General features: G+C 41.6%; 1 protein-coding gene across 15 annotated transcripts in view; it reads left to right on the top strand.

Moving 5' to 3' along the window:
* Nucleotides 1-19,056, top strand: part of LOC140464970 (catenin delta-2-like) — a 1,239,301-nt gene that overhangs the window by 1,088,354 nt on the left and 131,891 nt on the right. For all 15 annotated transcript variants that reach the window (XM_072560655.1, XM_072560657.1, XM_072560654.1 and 12 more), the window contains one exon: nt 14,844-15,027. In XM_072560655.1, the coding sequence (XP_072416756.1) occupies nt 14,844-15,027 (184 nt within the window). The remainder of the gene's footprint in view (nt 1-14,843; nt 15,028-19,056) is intronic.

Below are 19,056 nucleotides of genomic sequence, written 5' to 3'. Positions count from 1 at the left end.
TGACTGACAATGGCAGACTACAGAACCTGTGTCTGTTGAAGTGAGTGTATAAGGAGCAATCCATTTTCAAGCTACAGGTCTATGTTTCTAGTCAGTTATATGTCCCTCTGTCTGGTACTTTGATTAAGGACAGCGATTACAGCTCAGCTTAGCTCGTTTTGATCCTTATTTTGTGAAAGGAAAATCAATGGGCTTTTATATATTGGAAATACAAGTGTCACGGGTTTATTAAAGCATCACTTTTATTTTATCTTGCACACTGCCTAGCCGCAGCAATATTTTATTCCATGGTGTCACTGCCAACCTCAGCTCATAGTTTACTCGGTAATATTTGAATGAGTAAGCAGTAACAGTACTCCCTTGCACATATACCATTGACTGCAGAATTCGGTAAAAGCTGAAGCTTATCCCTTAAACCAGGCTGTTGACAATACGAGTAGTGGAGAAACATCGGGCAAAAGCGTCCCCTGGACTGAGCTTATTGCGAACGGTTTACCAAGGAAAAGAGTTTAGTTGGAGGTCAACATGCAAAATTTAGGAGCCAAATGATTTTAACACCCAGTCGGTGTGCTGTGTGGATTTCGTATGTTAGTCTGTAGGTCAAACAGCAGAAAACAACACAGCTTAAACCACCCGGCCCAAGTATGCCTCCATAAGCACATCTCCTTTGCCATTCTCACATTAACTTCTTGACTATGGTAATGGGCCATTAATTCAGTGGTTGGAAGTTCAAATTCTACTATATTAAATTAAATTAGGAACTTCAAAAACCTTGTAACTTGTGGATTCGCTGACCAGATTATTGGCTCACTAATGCCTTTCAGGGAAGGATTTGTGTCTCCCTTATCCTGTCTGCCATTCATATGACTCCAGTTCCATACTATATGGATCGCTCTTAATGCCCTGAAGACACCGCGAGATGAACAACCTCCAAGATCTTGGTTTGGCAGACCTTTGGAGGTTCCACTCTGCAGTGCAAGTATTCTTTAGGAATAGGAACATCCACAAATTGATGTCAAGCCATTCTGTTCACCCTTCTCCTAATCCAAGGAGAGATTCCTTTGGAAAACCCACTGGTTTAAGTAATGGTATTAGTGGCAGAAAAATGGCAGAATTGATGCAATTTTTTATGAAAATGGTACTGAATGAAAAAATGTAGTTTCATGGATTTCCTTTTTGCCTGTGTTTTAAGACGATGCTCCAAACCTCTTTGACATAGCTACGGGACATAAAATAGCTGAAGATTTGCCTCTGACCTGAAAAACAAAAACTTTAGAAAGGTAACAGAGAGATATCTACACTCATCAAATTTGCAACAGGAAGGGCCAATGAAACAGATATCTATTTCAGACTTCAGTACAAAGATTATTCAGTCATATGCTTGGGCATTTGATTATACTGATGGCCAGTTACATTTATCTGAGTTGAGTCAATGAAAGTAAAATAATTCACTCCTAAACTGAGTTTTTACTTATCCAAAGTTTATTCCTTCAACTTAAGCCAGGAAAATAAGATCTCTAGAGTTCACGGTTGTTGAACTCAGTCCTTCTGTTACAGTTTGTGCATTTATATAATTTTCTTACTATTCTGAATGTGTAATATAGTTGTAAATATTAACATTCTTAGCTTCTTTATCAGTTCAATGGCTTCTGTGCTTCAGCATTTCTTGGTACTTTATGTGGTTTCTCAGAATCTCAAGGGTAGTAAAATAGAAGGTACTATCTGACTGATGAAACTCTTTCAAGCATTTCAATAAAGAAAGCAGATTCTCTAGGGCTCCTTGTAGTTCAGCAAACTATTTTTTACCTTTCCCATCAATATACCTTATCCAAACATTAGAGTGGTTGCTACATTGTTTCTGTATAACTATAGACATGGATAACCTACCAGTGTCTCACAAAACAATGAATTGGATTCCACTTCATTGCTTAAGATATATATCTGCAACTTCAAATGGACAGGACAAAGTTCCAAACAGTGAAGGTCTTGCACAGCATATAGGTAGTATCATACAGCCAGCTGACCGTGGGAATCTGCGCTGTAGGATGTTGTAAACTTAGACAATTGACACTCTGAAAGCCAACCTCACAGCCTATATAATGGATCCCATTGTGTGGGGGAAAAAACCCACCCTAGACACATGCAAACTGAGAAGTCTCAGTCATCAAACAATCCCTGCAATACAAGGGGCAAGCTGCAAAGTATTGTCTCCACACATAGGTAATGGTTGCAATTAGATCTGCAAATGGGACCAGTTCAGTTTAGGAAACCTGGTCAGCGTGGACATGATGGGCTGAAGGGTGTGCTTCTGTGCTATATATGAATTAACTGCACAGAGGCTGGTATTCCATCATGAAGTCACACTTTATTTACATTTGGAAAATCCTTGATTCTGGCAAAGCCTTGTCAGAGTCAATACCCCACGTGTCAGAATCTCTGACACTCCTCTTTTTATCTTTCAGCTAGGGCTCAATGATTGGACCAGGTTAACAGCCCCAATCAGGGAATTCATATTTTATGCAGTTGTGACTTTGCTGTCATTTTAAAAAAGTTATTTTGTCCTTGGTTTTTTTCAAGAGAGATTGGAAAGGCAGAGGTGCCAAAAAGTCTACTCTAACAATGGCAGGGGAGTGGCCAGTTCTCCCAGTTCAGGTTTATTTCTAGTTTGGTTTAATTGACAGTCAGAAGCTGCTGGAGTCCAGAGAAAAGCTCCAAGCTTCAGCAGATAGTTCCTGACTGGCTTTCTCTCTGAAATCTCTTTGGAAGTTGTTTCATAAGAATCTGTGTTTGAATTTACATTTTGCTAAGGGGTGTGTTTATGGGATGTTACAGGAATTGGAACAGCTCCTTAGTTGAGTTGTTATATCGAGTTGGCTGGGTTTTCAAATAGTTGTTATTCTAAATTCTGTATTCTTTTGTTTGAGTTTCATCTGAAGTGTTTAAATAAATTCAGTTTTGCTAAAAGCTGAGTGGTTTGACCAGCTGCATCACACCTGGAATATCCACTTCACATTTGACTTTAAAATAAGAAAAAGTTTAGGGTCTGTGCTACCTTCTTAAAATATTTTGAGGGGATCTGGCCTGGTCCATAACTGTGGTGCAGCTGGCTGACCTCATTACAACTATGACTGTATGGTTCTGTGACTCCATCAAGATGTAGTTTAAGAACATGTCTCAGATACCAACCTGGATGACGAACAATTGGTCTCTTTGTTGAACACAAGTTCAATGAAGTGACTTGAGAATCAGTCATCAAACCCAAATTCCTTAATTCTGTGCCCATATTGACTTCACTGCATCTGAGTGATTTACACAGTATTTCATATATTCTTGAACACATCATCTGGTTGAGGTTCCAGTGCAGCACCGGTGTATGGGAGGTATTTCATATGGATGGTAAACTCTCTGTCCTTTCAAGTGGGCAGAAAAGAATCAACACCGCTTTGAAAAAGAGTGGAAAGGTTCACCCTCAGTGACCCGGCCAATAATTGACCCTAAACCAACAGCACTAGAAAGAAAGCAAATTAACTGATAGTTTACCTCATTGTTGTTTGTGGTGCCTTGCCTCCTGCAAATAGGCTGCTACAGTTCCTGTATTACATTTCACAAGTTCTTCATTGGCTCTGAATCATTTCGAGGTGCGCTGTGTGGTCAGAAATGCTCTATGCAAGTCCATATTTCTTTATGCTTCTATCTTGTCTGTTCTTTATGGTGCGCTTTAACCAGTTTATATATAATTTGTTTTTGGTCTCCATCAATATTGTATAACAAATGGTATTTTTGAAATCAGTTTTCTCTTAATATGAGCATATCAAGGACATCGCTTCTGAAACCAACAGATCCTCCTGAACTGACTTCAATTATCAACATTATGTATGATTTTAATTAGGTGCTCCTTCCAGGTACCCAAGTGCACAGTGGAACATAGCAATATGAACATAAAAGCAGTAGGAAGACAATCAGACTCTCCACCATTCAGTTGCAGTGTAGCTGACCTGTATCTTAACTTCATCTACCTGCCTTCATTCTCTATCCATTAGTACCCTTGCTTAACAAATGTCTATCAATCTTAGTGTTTAAAATGCTCAAATGACCTTGCTCTTCCGAAAATGAAGAATTCTGCAATTTCAATCAATGCACCTTATCCATAAAAGCCTAGTCTATGCAGTCTAGTCTCATAATTCACCGGTATCATGTTGATGAAATTGTGATTCAGTTCTCTCAAGATTAGAATCTCTTTCCTATGGTGCAGTGCCCAAAGCTGAATAGTACTTCACATAGTGTTGAGCCAGAACTCTGTGCATCTATAATATAACATGTACCAGCTTCATTCAAACTCTCTTGAGATGAAGGCCCACATTCCATTATCCTTTTAATTTTGGGGAAGTTTGTCCACTAGATTTCAATAACATTTGTTCTTGGACTTTTAAGTCTCTCTATTCCTAAAGAAACTCTAGCATCTCACCATTTATGAGATCCTCTAATCCATTTTCTCGGTCTAGTGTGGATCATCTCACACTTTTGTACATTAAACTCCATCAGTATAATTTTGTTCATTCACTTCATTTATCAATGGCTCTTTGCAACTTTCTGTCTACATTATTTATTTTGCCACCTAATTTGGTGACATCAATAAACTTGAACATGTTCAAGTTCCTCTATTCCTCCATCATAAATATAGCGAAAACTTGAGATCCTGATAGGGGAGGGGAGTAAATGTTCACCATTTATAATTCTGCCAATAAAATAATAAAAGTTAATTAATTCTGTTTATTTGCACATGGGATATGTGCAGTGCAGGATAGGTGAGCATTTATTACCCATTCCTAATTGCCATTGAGAAGCTGATGGTGAGATGCCTTTATTGAACTGCAGGAGTCCATGTAGTGATCAATTAACCACCATGTTGTAAGGAATGGAATTCCAGAATTTTGATACAGCAACAGTGAAGGAATGGCAATACAGTTCTAATCAGAATTGTGTGTGGCATTGAGAGGAATTTGTAAGTAATCATCTTCTCCCATCCATCTACTACCTTTGTTCTTCTAATCAGTAGTCTGTACGTTTTGAAGGTGCAGTCAGCGGAGTTTTGCTGAAATACTGCAGTGCATCTTACATATTATACATCATACATACTGTAACCATAGTGTCTTGGTGGTGAAGTGAGTGAATGTTGAAGATGTTAGATGGGAGATAGCCCTATTTTCTCTCTCCTGTCTTGTAACCAATTTTCTGGGTGTTCCCCAATTTTGTGCACCTTCATTCTTGTGAAGAGTCAGCGCAGGTGCTGAATATTTTCTTTTCGAAGGCTCCTCTTGACATTTTCTCAAGGGCCACATTTTAATCAGCAGAGACCAATTTTTGATTTTTGGGGAGTCCTTTTACATTTTCACTAACTTTTTTTCTTTGAAGTTACACTCATTCACTCATTATGTCCACCATTTGTGTTGTCATTCGTTACATTCTTTTTCTTTGAAAAGATATGAGTGATCAATTACATGCATATATATTTTCATAGAATTACTACAGTGTGGAAACAGGCCATTTGGCCCAACAAGTCTACAACGACCCTCCAAAGAGTAACCCACCCAAACTCATTCCTCTACAATGACCCCTAACTAATGCACCTAACCTACACATCCCTGAGTACTATGGGCAATTTAGCTTGGCCAATTTACCTAGCCTGCACACCTTTGGACTGTGAGAGGAAACCAGAGCACCTGGAGGAAACCCACACAGACACAGGGAGAATGTCTACACAGTCGCCTGAGGCTGGAATCGAACCCAGGTCCCTGGCACTATGAGGTAGCAGTGCTAACCACTGAGTTATTGTTGGCCCTGTTTAATGTCCTTTAACTTGAAATCCATTAATAAGGTGTTTTGTTTACATATTTTAAATTACCCTCCCAATTTCTAGCCACACATGCACATGTCCCTCTTCCTGAATCAATACCCCTTGCTCACCCACCATGAGATTGACCATTCCCACCTCTCTCACTGCGCTGCCAATTCAGGCCTAGTGCAAACAGTTAGAACATAGAACAATACAGTGCAGAACAGGCCCGTCGGCCCTCAATGTTGCGCCAACCTGTGAACTATTTTCAGCTCATCCCCCTACACTATCCCATCATCATCCATGTGCTTATTAAAGGATTGTTTAAATCTCCTTAATGTGGCTGAGCTGACTACATTAGCAGTTAGGCATTCCATGCCCTTACCACTCTCTGCATAAAGAACCAGCCTCTGACATCTGTTTTAAATCTATCACCCCTCAATTTGTAGTTATGGCCCCTCGTACAAGCTGACGTCATCATCCTAGGAAAAAGACTTTCACTGTCTACCCTATCTAATCCTCTGATCATCTTGTATGTTTTTATCAAATCCCCTCTTAACCTTCTTCTTTCCAATGAGAACAGATCCAAGAGTCTCAACCTTTCCTCATAAGACCTTCCCTCCAGACCAGGCAACATCCTGGTAAATCTCCTCTAAACCTCTTCCAATGCTTCCACATCCTTCCCGAAATAAGGCGACCAGAACTGTACACAATATTCCAAGTGTGGCTGCACTAGCGTTTTGTATAGTTGCAGCATGATATTGTGGCTCCAGAACTCAATCCCTCTACGAATGAAACCTAACAGACCATATGCCTTCTTAACAGCACTATCCACCTGTGTGGCAACTTTCAGGGATCTATGTACATGTACTCCAAGATCCCTCTGCACATCCACTCTACAAAGAATCTTCCTATTGACCCAGCATTCTTGTTATTCTTCCCAAAGTGCATTACCTCACATTTAGCTGTATTTGCCACCTCTCAGCTCAATTCTGCAGTTTATCCAAGTCCCCCTGCAACCTGTAACGTTCTTCCAAACTGTCCACTACTCCACTGAGTTTAGTGTCGTCTGCAAATTTACTAATCCACCCACCCCATGCCTGCGTCTAAGTCATTTATAAAAATGACAAACAGCAGTGGTCCCAAAACAGATCCTTGTGGCACACCACTAGTAACTGGACTCCAGGCTGAATATTTTCCATCAACCACTCGCTGCCTTCTTTCAGAAAGCCAGTTTCTAATCCAAACTGCTAAATCACCCTCAATTCCATGCCTCTGCATTTTCTCCAACAGCCCACCATGTGGAACCTTATCAAAGGCTTTACTGAAGTCCATGTATACCACATCAACTGCCCCATCTACATGCTTGGTCACCTTCTCAAAAAATTCAATGAGGTTTGTGAGACAGGACCTGCTCTTGACGAAACCATGTTGACTATCTGAAATCGAGTTGTTGCTTGCTAGATGATTATAAATCTTATCTCTTATAATCATTTCCAAAACCTTTCCTACAACAGAAGTAAGGCTCACTGGTCTATAATTACCTGGGTCATCTCTACTGCCCTCTACAACATTTGCAATCCTCCAGTCTTCTGGTACTAAACATGTAGACAATGACAACTCAAATATCAAAGCCAAAGGCTCTGCTATCTCCTCCCTTGCATCCCAGAGAATCCTCTGATAAATCCCATGTGGCCCAGGGAATTTGTCTGCTTTCACTCCTTCTAGAATTGATAACACCTGTTCATAACTAACCTCGATCCTTTCTAGTCGAATAGCTTGTACCTCATTCTTCTCCTCTACAATATTCTCCTTTTCCTGAGTGAAAACCAATGAGAAATGTTCATTTAGCACCTCTCCAATCTCCACAGGGTCCACACTCAACTTCCCACTTCCGTCTTTGATTGGGCCTATTCTTGCCCTAATCATCCTTTTATTCCTCACATACCTATAGAAAGCTTTAGGGTTCTCCTTTATTCTATTTGCTAAAGATTGCTCGTGTCCTCTCTTTGCTCTTCTTAACTCCCTCTTTAAATCCTTCCTAGCTTATTTGTATCTCTCCATCGCCTCATCTGTACCATCTTCCCTCATCAACACACAAGCCTCCTTCTGTTTAACAAGAGATGCAATTTCTGTAGTAAACCATGGCTCCCTTACCTTATCAGTTCCTCCCTGCCTGACAGGGACATACCTATCAAGGACACACAATATCTGTTCCTTAAACCAGCTCCTCATTTCCATTGTCTGCATCCCCTGCACTTTTCTACCCCATTCTATGCATCCTAATTCTTGCCTAATCGCATTATAATTGCTTTTACCCCATCGATAACTCTTGACCTGCAGCATGTACCTATCCCTTTCCATCACTAAACTGAACATAACTGAATTATGGTCATTCTATCCAAAGTGCTCATCTACAACTAAATCAAACACCTGGCCTGATTCATTGCCAAGCACCAGATCCAGTGTGGCCTCCCCTCTTGTCGGCCCTTCCACATACACTGTCAGGAAACCCTCCCGTATACATTGGACAAAAACTGATCATTCCGACATACTAGAGTTATGGTATCTTCAGTCAACGTTGGGGAAGTTAAAGTCCCCCATAATGACCACCCTCTTCCTTTCACTCCTACCCAGAAAGATCCTCTCTTCCACCTCCCTGGAACTCTGCGGAGGCCTATAAAAAACTCCAAGCAGTGTGGTCTCTCTCCTTTTTCTAACAGTTAAGTAAAATATCAAATGTTATTAGTTTTTCTTTCTATTAACAGCACCATAATGTCAATGTTTGATCATGTTCAACAAGCAATTATGAGAAAACAAAGCACAATTTTCAAAAAATCTGTAAAATAAGCAAAAGTTCATTAAGTTGCATCCTGAGAGAAAAACAAGGGTGAAGCAGATTTGTTGCTGACATTTGTTGCTTTGGATGAAGTTAAATGTCATACAATTCAATGCACTATGTTTAAATCATCTATTTTTTAGATGTAGGAGACTTATTAAATAGTACATCACTCGAGTGTCAAGAACATAAACCTAAGCAGCTTTGGGTGGAATGATACAGGATATCAAACAGTTCCATAAAGCCCCCTCTGATGACCTGAAACTTGATAAAAACAATGACTGCAGATGCTGAAAACCCAAATACTGGATTAGTGGTGCTGGAAGAGCACAGCAGTTCAGGCAGCATCCAACGAGCAGCGAAATCAACGTTTCGGGCAAAAGCCCTTCATCAGGAATAAAGGCAGTGAGCCTGAAGCATGGAGAGATAAGCTAGAGGAGGGTGGGGGTGGGGAGAGAGTAGCATAGAGTACAATGGGTGAGTGGGGGAGGAGATGAAGGTGATAGGTCAAGGAGGAGAGGGTGGAGTGGATAGGTGGAAAAGAAGATAGGCAGGTCGGAGAAGTCAAGGAGACAGTAACTGAGCTGGAAGTTTGAAATTAGGATGAGGTGGGGGAAGGGGAAATGAGGAAGCTGTTGAAGTCCACATTGATGCCCTGGGGTTGAAGTGTTCCGAGGCAGAAGATGAGGCGTTCTTCCTCCAGGCGTCGGGTGGTGAGGGAGCGGCGGTGAAGGAGGCCCAGGACCTCCATGTCCTCGGCAGAGTGGGAGGGGGAGTTGAAATGTTGGGCCACGGGGCGGTTTGGTTGATTGGTGCGGGTGTCTCGGAGATGTTCCCTAAAGCGCTCTGCTAGGAGGCGCCCAGTCTCCCCAATGTAGAGGAGACCGCATCGGGAGCAACGGATACAATAAATGATATTGGTGGATGTGCAGGTGAAACTTTGATGGATGTGAACCCACTGGGAGGTAGTGGCTTCGTTATGTTAACACTAACCTATTAATCCAGAGACCTGGGTAATGTTCTAGGAATTGATATTCAAATCATGTCATGGCAGATGTTGAAATGTGAGTTTTATTTTAAAAGAAAATCTTAAAGAGTCTAATGATGAAACCATTACCAGTTGTTAGTACAACCCCCCCCCCCATCTCGTTCATTAATGTCCTTACCTGGTATGGTTTACATGTGACTCCAGAACTACAGTCATATGGTTTGACTCTTAACTGCTCTCTGGGCAACTAGACAATAAATGCTGGCCTCGCCAATGATGCTCACCCATGTATGATGTTTTCTTTAAATCTCCCCCACCAGTAATTGGCTTAAACTCAGGGCCACTTTAAACACTCCCAACTCCACATCCACTCCCTGACCAGCTGAAATTCAGGGTCAACTTTCACTCACTAAAGTTGGACACCCCCAACCTGCTGAAACAGCAGGGCGGCACGGTGGCACAGTGGTTAGCACTGTTGCCTCACAGGGCCAGAGACCTGGGTTCAATTCCCGCCTCAGGCAACTGTCTGTGTGGAGTTTGCACATTCTCCCCGTGTCTGCGTGGGTTTCCTCCGGGTGCTCTGGTTTCCTCCCAAAGTGCAAAAATGTGCAGCTTAGGTGAATTGGCTGTGGTGATAAAGGGTAGGGGTTAATGTAGGGGAATGGGTCTGGGTGGCTTGCTCTTCTAAGGGTCGGTGTGGACATGTTGGGCCAAAGAGCTTGTTTCCACACTGTAAGTAATCTAATATAATCTAAAAAAAACCACTCCAAAAACTGGTTGAAACTCATGGGGGCGGGATATACCCCCTCCAGTCTCCATCCCTGGACTGTCTAAACATCGTGCCGAGCCCCAGTGGGTTCACTCCAACAGGCCAAGCGACAGCTCCCCTCTCCAGCCTGCTTCAGGCTGGAAGTCTACTTCACGCTCAGGGATCTGCCAGCTTAGCATCTCCAATCACAGCTTCTCTCCCTCCTGCCCTTGCTGATCAGCCAATCATGCATTCTGTTTCTTGAAAAGTAGGAGGGAGAGAACCTATGGTTGGAGGAGCATGGGAAAGCAAGGGCTATGATTGGAGGAGAAATTCTTCACACATTCTGTGACTCCTGCATATGGGGTGACTTTTCTCTGGTCACTCTGTTTGAATTTTTCCAGGGTGTTTTGAGACTTCAAGGGCAAATTTGCCTGCCACCCCATGCAATATGTGTTGCATGATGTGTAAACTCATTGATTGCTTCAGCAAAGAGAGTGTGACTGAAGTATTTTGAGCAATAATGGGATGTGAAATTCAATCCTGCAACACCAATATGTGTCCAAGAAATGATCAATCCTCCTGGCTGCCTCCTGTGTGTTTTGCACGGTGTCAGACAACAAGCATTGTGCGTTCTGATGTATCTCTCACTTATGCCCAAATGTGCCACTGTCATCGCATAGATCTAAAATCAGTCAGGCCTTTAATTTTAAGACAATTACATGACACGAGGACATGTGATGTTCCAGTATGAATATCTTCTGGCCTTCACTATGTTGTGGAGTCAATGTAGTTAGTTGGCTATATGTGAGTGCATTAGTAAATAAACGGCAACGATTGCAGTCATCAACAAGCCACTTAATGGTCAAATACAATAATTGGCCAGGACATCTGCAGAGAAAACATTTCTGACTCATACCTGAAATAAAAACCATTCAGAAGGCCTTTTGATAGGGCTATTTAAAGACCTAGTCAATATGAGGCAACTTCCTTATGCTTAGGTTTCACTGTGGTGAATGAAGATACACAGACATTTGGTAAGATGAACTATGAGCAGTTCCTCAAGTTGTGTCACAAATTCCTGGAATGTCTGTCCAGGATGAGGATGATTAGAATTAGAATTAGAATCCCTACAGTGTGGAAGCAGACTGTTCGGCCCAACAAATCCACACCGACCCTCCGAAGAGTAACCCACTCAGAACCAGTCCCCTACCCTGTACTTGCCCCTGACTAATGCACCTAACCTACACATCCCTGAACACTATGGACAATTTAGCATGGCCAATTCACCTAACCTGTACATCTTTGGATTGTGGGAGGAAACTGGAGCACCTGGAGGAAACCTGCGCAGACACAGGGAGAATGTGCAAACTCCACACAGAGAGACCCCCGAGTCTGGAATCGAACCGGGTCCCTGGCGCTGAGGCAACAGTGCTAACTACCAAGCCACCGTGCCGCCCAATGATCTTGTCATTGACTGTGAAAGGTTCAGCTAATTTCTTCCAAATATTCACATTAAAAACTGAAAGAACTGCAGATGCTGTAAATCAGAAACAAAAATAGAAATTGCTGGAGAAGCTCAGCAGGTCTGGTGGCATCTCAGGACAGTTCTGAGGAAGGTTGTTTCAACCCAAAAGGTTAACTCTGATTTCTCTCCACAGATGCTGCCAGACCAGCTGAGCTTTTACAGCAAATTCTGTTTGTGTGTGTTATTCACTATGTCTTTCAATTTGCTGTCCGTAGCAGTATCTGGGTGTTAAAAGAGATGCTCAAGGAAGATCACCCTCGTCTCCCTGAGGAGGATGAACAAGCATCAGCATGCACCTGGATAATGGGCTTCTGAATAATGAACTTCTGAAGACTGAAATTCTAGTCATACAACATTGTATTAAGTTAAAATTCACACAACACCAGGTTATAGTCCAACAGGTTTAATTGTAAGCACACTAACTTCATCAGGAGCGGCGCTCCGAAAGCTAGTGTGCTTACAATTAAACCTTTTGAACTATAACCTGGTGCTGTGTGTTTTTTCTTAACTTGGTACACCCCAGTCCAACACTGGCATCTCAAAATCATGAACATTTTTATTAATGTTATTTCTACTGACCTGTTCCAGTCTGATGAGGGCAGAGAAAAACCTGGTGCTTACTGCCAAGGAGCGAATGACCTCTGTTTGATAGTCAATGTGAATCCTAAACTCATAAAACAAAATCTTAAATTAAATCTAATTGCCAGGTAACACTTGGTAAAAATCCTGACTTTAGAGGAAGGTTTATCTCGACTTTCAAAGCCATTTATGAGAAAGAGATACAGACTTCCAGCAGTTTCAGACATGAGAATTAACAGATGCAGTGTGATGCTTGAAAACGTGCAAGTCCCTCGTCAGTCAAGAATCCATTTGTCCGCACTACTGTCTGGGAAAGAGAGAGATCCACATCCTCATGACCCTCTGAGAGAAAAATAATTCTCCTTATCTCCATCTTCAGTTGAGACACTGATTGTTAACCTGTCCCCAGTTCTGTCCCACGTGAGGAAACATCCTTTTTTAAACTCATCCTGTCAAGTACCACTCAGCATCTTATGTTTTATAAAGATCATTTTATATTTTTCTAAGTTCCATTGGATACAAGCTCAACCTTTCCTCATATGGTAAACCCGCAACCTCACAGGTATTAGTCGAGTGAACCTTTTCTAAACTGCTTCTTTGTTGTATTCTTTCTTAAATAAGGTACCCAAACCTATATAGTATTCTAAATGCGATCTCCTTGATGTCTTGTACAAGTGCAGCAAAACATCTCTACTTTCATATTTCGTTCCCCTTGCAATAATCAGATAGAGCCAGCTGCAAGACAGCAGCTCGATACACTGCAGTTCCACAGAGAAATTTTAAGAACAAAACATTGCAGTCCACCTTGGTGAACACGGGTAATCTTCCTTGTGTTTCCTGTTTCTGATCATTCATTTCCTTGTGTTTGCAAACTAGCACAGCTGTCACCTATTTGGCTACTATGAAGTTATGACTTGATTGAATGGACTAAGGCCTGGGATGAGGAGGACCTTTTGACAGTTTCTTTTCTAGCTTTCTTTCTTTTCTATTGTACTGGTTGTGAATAACTAAAGGCCCTTTTCATAATATCAATTAAACCTTTGCTTTCTGTCTCAGGCCCTGACTTGAACCCTTCATTTTCTTCCTGTTTCAGCTTTTACCTTGTACTCCTCATCCCAGATGACCTTAGCCTGTTCAATTGAGTCATGAAGTCAGACCAAATTCATGGTGGAATCTGATGCGTTATGTTCCAGGACAAATTGTTCCATGATTTTTGTTCTAGATTAGATTTGGCCACCAAATGTTTTAAAATGTGTAGCATCCACAAGCATTGAATTAGTACGTTGCAGAGATGGAGTCCTTCATCAGATTATGTAGGTAATCAACCTTACTGCATACATTGTACTGGCATTTGTCAGGAGCATGCATTATCAAGTAACTAACTATATTGTTGTCTATTCAATCAATGATGGTAAGAAAATGCTCTTACAAGCAAAGTTTCTCTTCTTCAAAGTTTAAAAATGTATGCAAAGTTCAAATCAGGCAAAATATTTACATTCGAGTGTAACAAGGCCCCTTGAGATGATGGTTCTTTGAGTTAAATCCAGATCAAATTTAAATCACTGTTCCAGTTTATTTTTCTATATTCCTTTTCTGATTGTAAATTACAAATATACACATTCTTATAATTAACTATTATATCATTGATCAATGAGCTGAAAATGATTTCATTTCTATTATATTAGCTGCCACATTCATAATTACTTTATGTCTCCCTCCGAAGGTCGTCATACCTGCATTCAATTAAATATTAATGCGCTGTGCTATCGATACAGAATCATATTGCCCAGAAGGAGATTGCTGGGATCAACTCGCCTGTGCCAGCTTTTTGAATGCGAACCACATAAGCTCATTCTGCTGCTCTTTCCCGATAGTTTTGTTAGCTATTAACTTTTGATATCTATATATATCTTTAAATCCCCTTTGAATATTATTATTGAATATGTTCCAACAACTTATTCAGCCAATGTTTTCTACATCGTAACCTGCTGAGTTCCAAAAGGAATGCCTCTGTGTAAGGTACCATATGTGGTCTTTCTTTCACTCTCAAGCCTGATCAGCAGTTGGTGTTTTTCCCTTGGTGTGATCCATTGAAGTGTTTCTATCGGAAAAAATAAATAAATGCAGAGAATTCTGTTGCTTTACTGCTTCTGGTGTTCTTAAAGAAATGCATAATAACGTTTTTATTCATATCTCTGAACTTCTGCTGAAATATAAAATCCATATCAGAATTGCAACGGGGTTCTCAGCTTTATATTGCATAATTCATTCCCAAACACCTTTCCCCTTGGCCAACATATTAATATCTTAACATCTTCCTTTATCAAGGTGTTCTGTGGAACCTGTCATCATGTGATGCGCTGAAGATGCCAATTATCCAGGATGCACTTGTGGTACTTACCAATGCGATCATCATCCCACACTCTGGTTGGGATATTTCTCCTCATCAGGAAGACCGAAAAATTCAGCTCCACACATCAATGGTCTTGCGGAATGCCACTGGGTGCTTGAGGTCAGTTGTCACAACCTTCATTCTGTTATTGTGAGGGTAAAAGGTTATGTTTGTCTGTTGTACAGTTTAAAATTATTAGGAGTTGGAGTATCTGTTCTAATTACCCTGATGTGCTTTCTCACCCCAAGGCTTAGGTCTGTCACCAATCATTTGCTGTTTCAGTGGCAGACCATTGATCATAATTCTGGAAGTTATAAGTTACATTTGAATATGGGCAAGGGTGGACCGCAGGTGAAAGTATTAAATTGGGGGAAGACTAATGACCACAATATTAGGCAAGAACTAGGGATTGCAGATTGGGGGCAGCTGTTTGAGGGCAAATCCACATGTGTCATGTGGGGATCTTTTTAAAAGACCAGTTGATTAGAATTCAGAACCAGCATGTTCCTGTGAAAATGAAGGATAAGGTTGGATAGATTTGGAAACTTTGAATAGTAAGAGAAATCGAGAGCTTAGTCAGAAAGAAAAAGGAGGCATACGTAAGGTTTAGGAAACTGAAGACAGACAGCCCTCGAAGAATACAAAGATAGCAGGAAAGAACTCAAACAAGAAATTAGGAGGGCTACGAAGGGCCCTGAAATGTTTTTGGAAATCAGGATTAAGGAAAATGGCATTTCATTGATATATTTGTATAACAGCAAGAGGGTAGCTAGGGAAATGTTATGTCTACTAAAGAACAAAGGAGGGAATTCACGCCTGGAACCAGAGGAAGTGGATAAGGTCTTTAATGGATACTTTACATCAGTATTCACAAAGAAGTAAGACATGGTGGATGATGAGTCTTGGGAGGAGTATGTAGGTATTCTGAGGCATGTCAATATAAAAAAAAGGGAAAGTTCAAAGTTTGGGAGAAGATTTGTAGCTCGGGTGCTCGTTGTTGTGGTTCTGTTCGCCGAGTTGGGAATTTGGTACTACCAGGGACACGATCACACAAACTGGCCAAAGAACTACAGCAGAAACTGAAGCACCTGATCAGCGGATCCAGACAATCTATACAATCGACACAGGAATTCTTGGACATCATCAGAAATATACACATAGACAAGGAAGAAACTATGGTCTCATTCGATGTAACGGCACTGTTCACCTCCATCGACAAAACCCTAGCCAAAGAAACAATAGCCAACCTGCTGGACAGACATAACAGACAACAGGACGTTGAACCTATCAACAAAGACGGCATACTTAAACTACTGGACTTGTGCCTCACAACACACTTCACATTCAACAACCAAATATACGAACAACTCAACGGAATACCCATGGGCTCACCCATCTCTGGACTCATAGCAGAAGCTGTAATGCAAAGGTTAGAACAAACAGTCTTACCACAAATTCAACCCAAACTCTGGGTCAGATACGTGGATGACACCTTTATAATAATTAAAAACACAGAAATAGAGAACACACACCAGATCATCAACACCACACTCACAGGAATCCAATTCACTAGAGAGGAAGAAAAGGACAACCAACTCCCATTCCTAGACGTGATGGTACAGAGAACACCGAACGGAGAATGCACCACAAAGGTATACAGGAAAGCCACACACACAGACCAAGTCCTAAACTATGAAAGCAACCACCCCAACACACACAAATGAAGTTGCATCAGGACACTATTCAAAAGGGCCACAACACACTGCTGCACACCAGAACTACAAAAAGAGGAAGAGGAACACCTATACAAGGTATTCGCCAAAAACGGATACCCTCGCAATTTCATCAACAGATGCCTAAGGGAGAGACAACGGAACGAGGACATGCCGCAACCCAAAGGACTAGCCACACTACCATACATCAGGAGCATTTCTGAACTGATAGCCAGACTACTGTGACCACTAGGACTCATAACAGCACACAAACCAACAGCCACGCTCAGACAACAACTCCCAGAACGAAGGGCCCGATACCCAACATGAGCAAAACCAATGTAGTGTACAAAATCCCATGCAAGGACTGCACAAAACACTACATAGGACAAACAGGAAGACAGTTAACGATCCGTATACACGAACACCAACTAGCCACGAAACAACACGACCAGCTATCCTTAGGAGCCACACACACAGACGACAAGCAACATGAATTTGACTGGGACAACACTACCATTATAGGGCAAGCCAAACAGAGAACAGCTAGGGAATTCCTAGAGGCATGGCACTCATCCACAGACTCTATCAACAAACACATCGACCGGCCACTACAGCGGACAGCTCGAACTGACAACCGGAAGCGGCAGAGACAGGCCACTATAAATGCCGGAGGAAACAGCACAGAAGTGCTTCACAGGAGGCTCCCAAGCACTGAGGATGTCACCTAGACAGGGGACGAAACATTTGCAAGACAAATTCCCAACTCGGCGAACAGAACCACAACAAAAGAGAAAGTGTTGAGTATTTTGAAAAGCATTAAGGAAGACAGGTCCTCAGGACCTGGTGGAATCAATTCCAGAATGCTGAAGGAGGCAAGGGAGGAAATTCCTCAGGCATTGTATAAAATGTTTGCAACCTCTCTAGTTACAGGAAAGTTCCCAGAGCATTGGAGAATAGTCACTGTTGTTCCTTTGTTTAAAAAGGGACAATCCGGGAAATTACGTGCCTGTACGCCTTAAGTCAGTGGTAGGGAATTTATCTGAGAAGATTCTTAGGGATAGGACTTACTCACTAGGGGCAGCACGGTGACTCAGTGGCTCACACTGCTGCCTCACAGGTTCGATTCTGGCTTCGGGCGACTGTCTGTGTGGAGTTTGCACATTCTCTCCGTGTCTGCGTGGGTTTCCTCCGGGTGCTCCGGTCTCCTCCCACATTCCAAAAGATGTGCAGGTCAAGTGAGTTGGCCGTGTGTTAGGTGCATTAGTCAGGGGTAAATGTAGGGAAATAAGTCTGGGTGGGTTACCCTTCGGAGGGTCAGTGTGGACTTGTTGGGGCCTGTTTTCACACTGTCGGGAATCTAACCTAATCCAATCCCATTTGAAAAAATTTGAACTTGCTAGTGATAGACAGCATGGCTTTTTGTGAGGTTGATTGAGTTTTTTGAGGAAGTGACAAAGATGATTGATGAAGGCAGGGCAGTAGATGTCTGTAAGGACTTTAGCAAGATCTCTCATGGCAGGCTGTTATAAAAGACAAAATCACATGGGACCCATAATGAGTTGGTAAGATGGATACAAAATTGGCTTAATCATATAAGACAGAGAATAGCCGTGGAGGGTGTTTTTCAGATTAGAAAACTGTGATAGTGATGTTCCAAGGGGATCATTGTTGGGATCCCTGTTGTTTGTAATATATGTAAATGATTTGAAGGAATGTAGATAGCGTGATCAATAAGTTTGTGGATGACACAAAGACTGGGAAAGCTATGGATAGTGAGGATTTCCAAAGAATACAGCAGGACATAGATTGGTTGGAGACTTGGGTAGAGAAATGGCAGAAGGAGTTAAATCAGGACCGATGGCATGTTGATGCATTTTGGAAGATCTAATACAGGAGGAAAATATACAGTAAATGGCAGAACCCTTAATAGCATCAACATACAGAGGGATTGAGGCATACAGTCAACAGCTCCCTGGAAGTGGCAGCACCAGGAGATAAGGTGACCAGGAAGGCATATTTGATCCTTACCTTCTTGGTCAGGGTATTGAGCATAAAAATTGGCAAGGCATGTTGCAGCTGTGCAGACCTTTAGTTTGGCCACATTTGGAATATAGTGAATGGCTGTGGTCATCACATCACCAGAAGGATGTGGAGGCTTTGGAGAAGGTACAGAATCACTTACCAGGATATTGCCTGGTTTGGAGTGTAATAGCTCTGAGGAGAGATTGGCTTATTATCTAATAAGTTAGATAAATGAGTGAAAATGCCACAGAAGATGTCAATCACTATTATTCATATAATACAAGATACCTAGAGCATAAGACACAAACAGCAGCTGAAATAGATGCAGTTTGAGGTTATCTCTTCTCATTATGGTCTTTATCTTACTTCTAGCCAACAATCACATTTTGATAATTCATTTCCTATTTGTTCT

The sequence above is a fragment of the Chiloscyllium punctatum genome, chromosome 41, assembly GCF_047496795.1.
Source record: "Chiloscyllium punctatum isolate Juve2018m chromosome 41, sChiPun1.3, whole genome shotgun sequence".
Classification (NCBI taxonomy): domain Eukaryota; kingdom Metazoa; phylum Chordata; class Chondrichthyes; order Orectolobiformes; family Hemiscylliidae; genus Chiloscyllium; species Chiloscyllium punctatum.
This window is presented reverse-complemented; position numbering and strand designations above follow the sequence as displayed.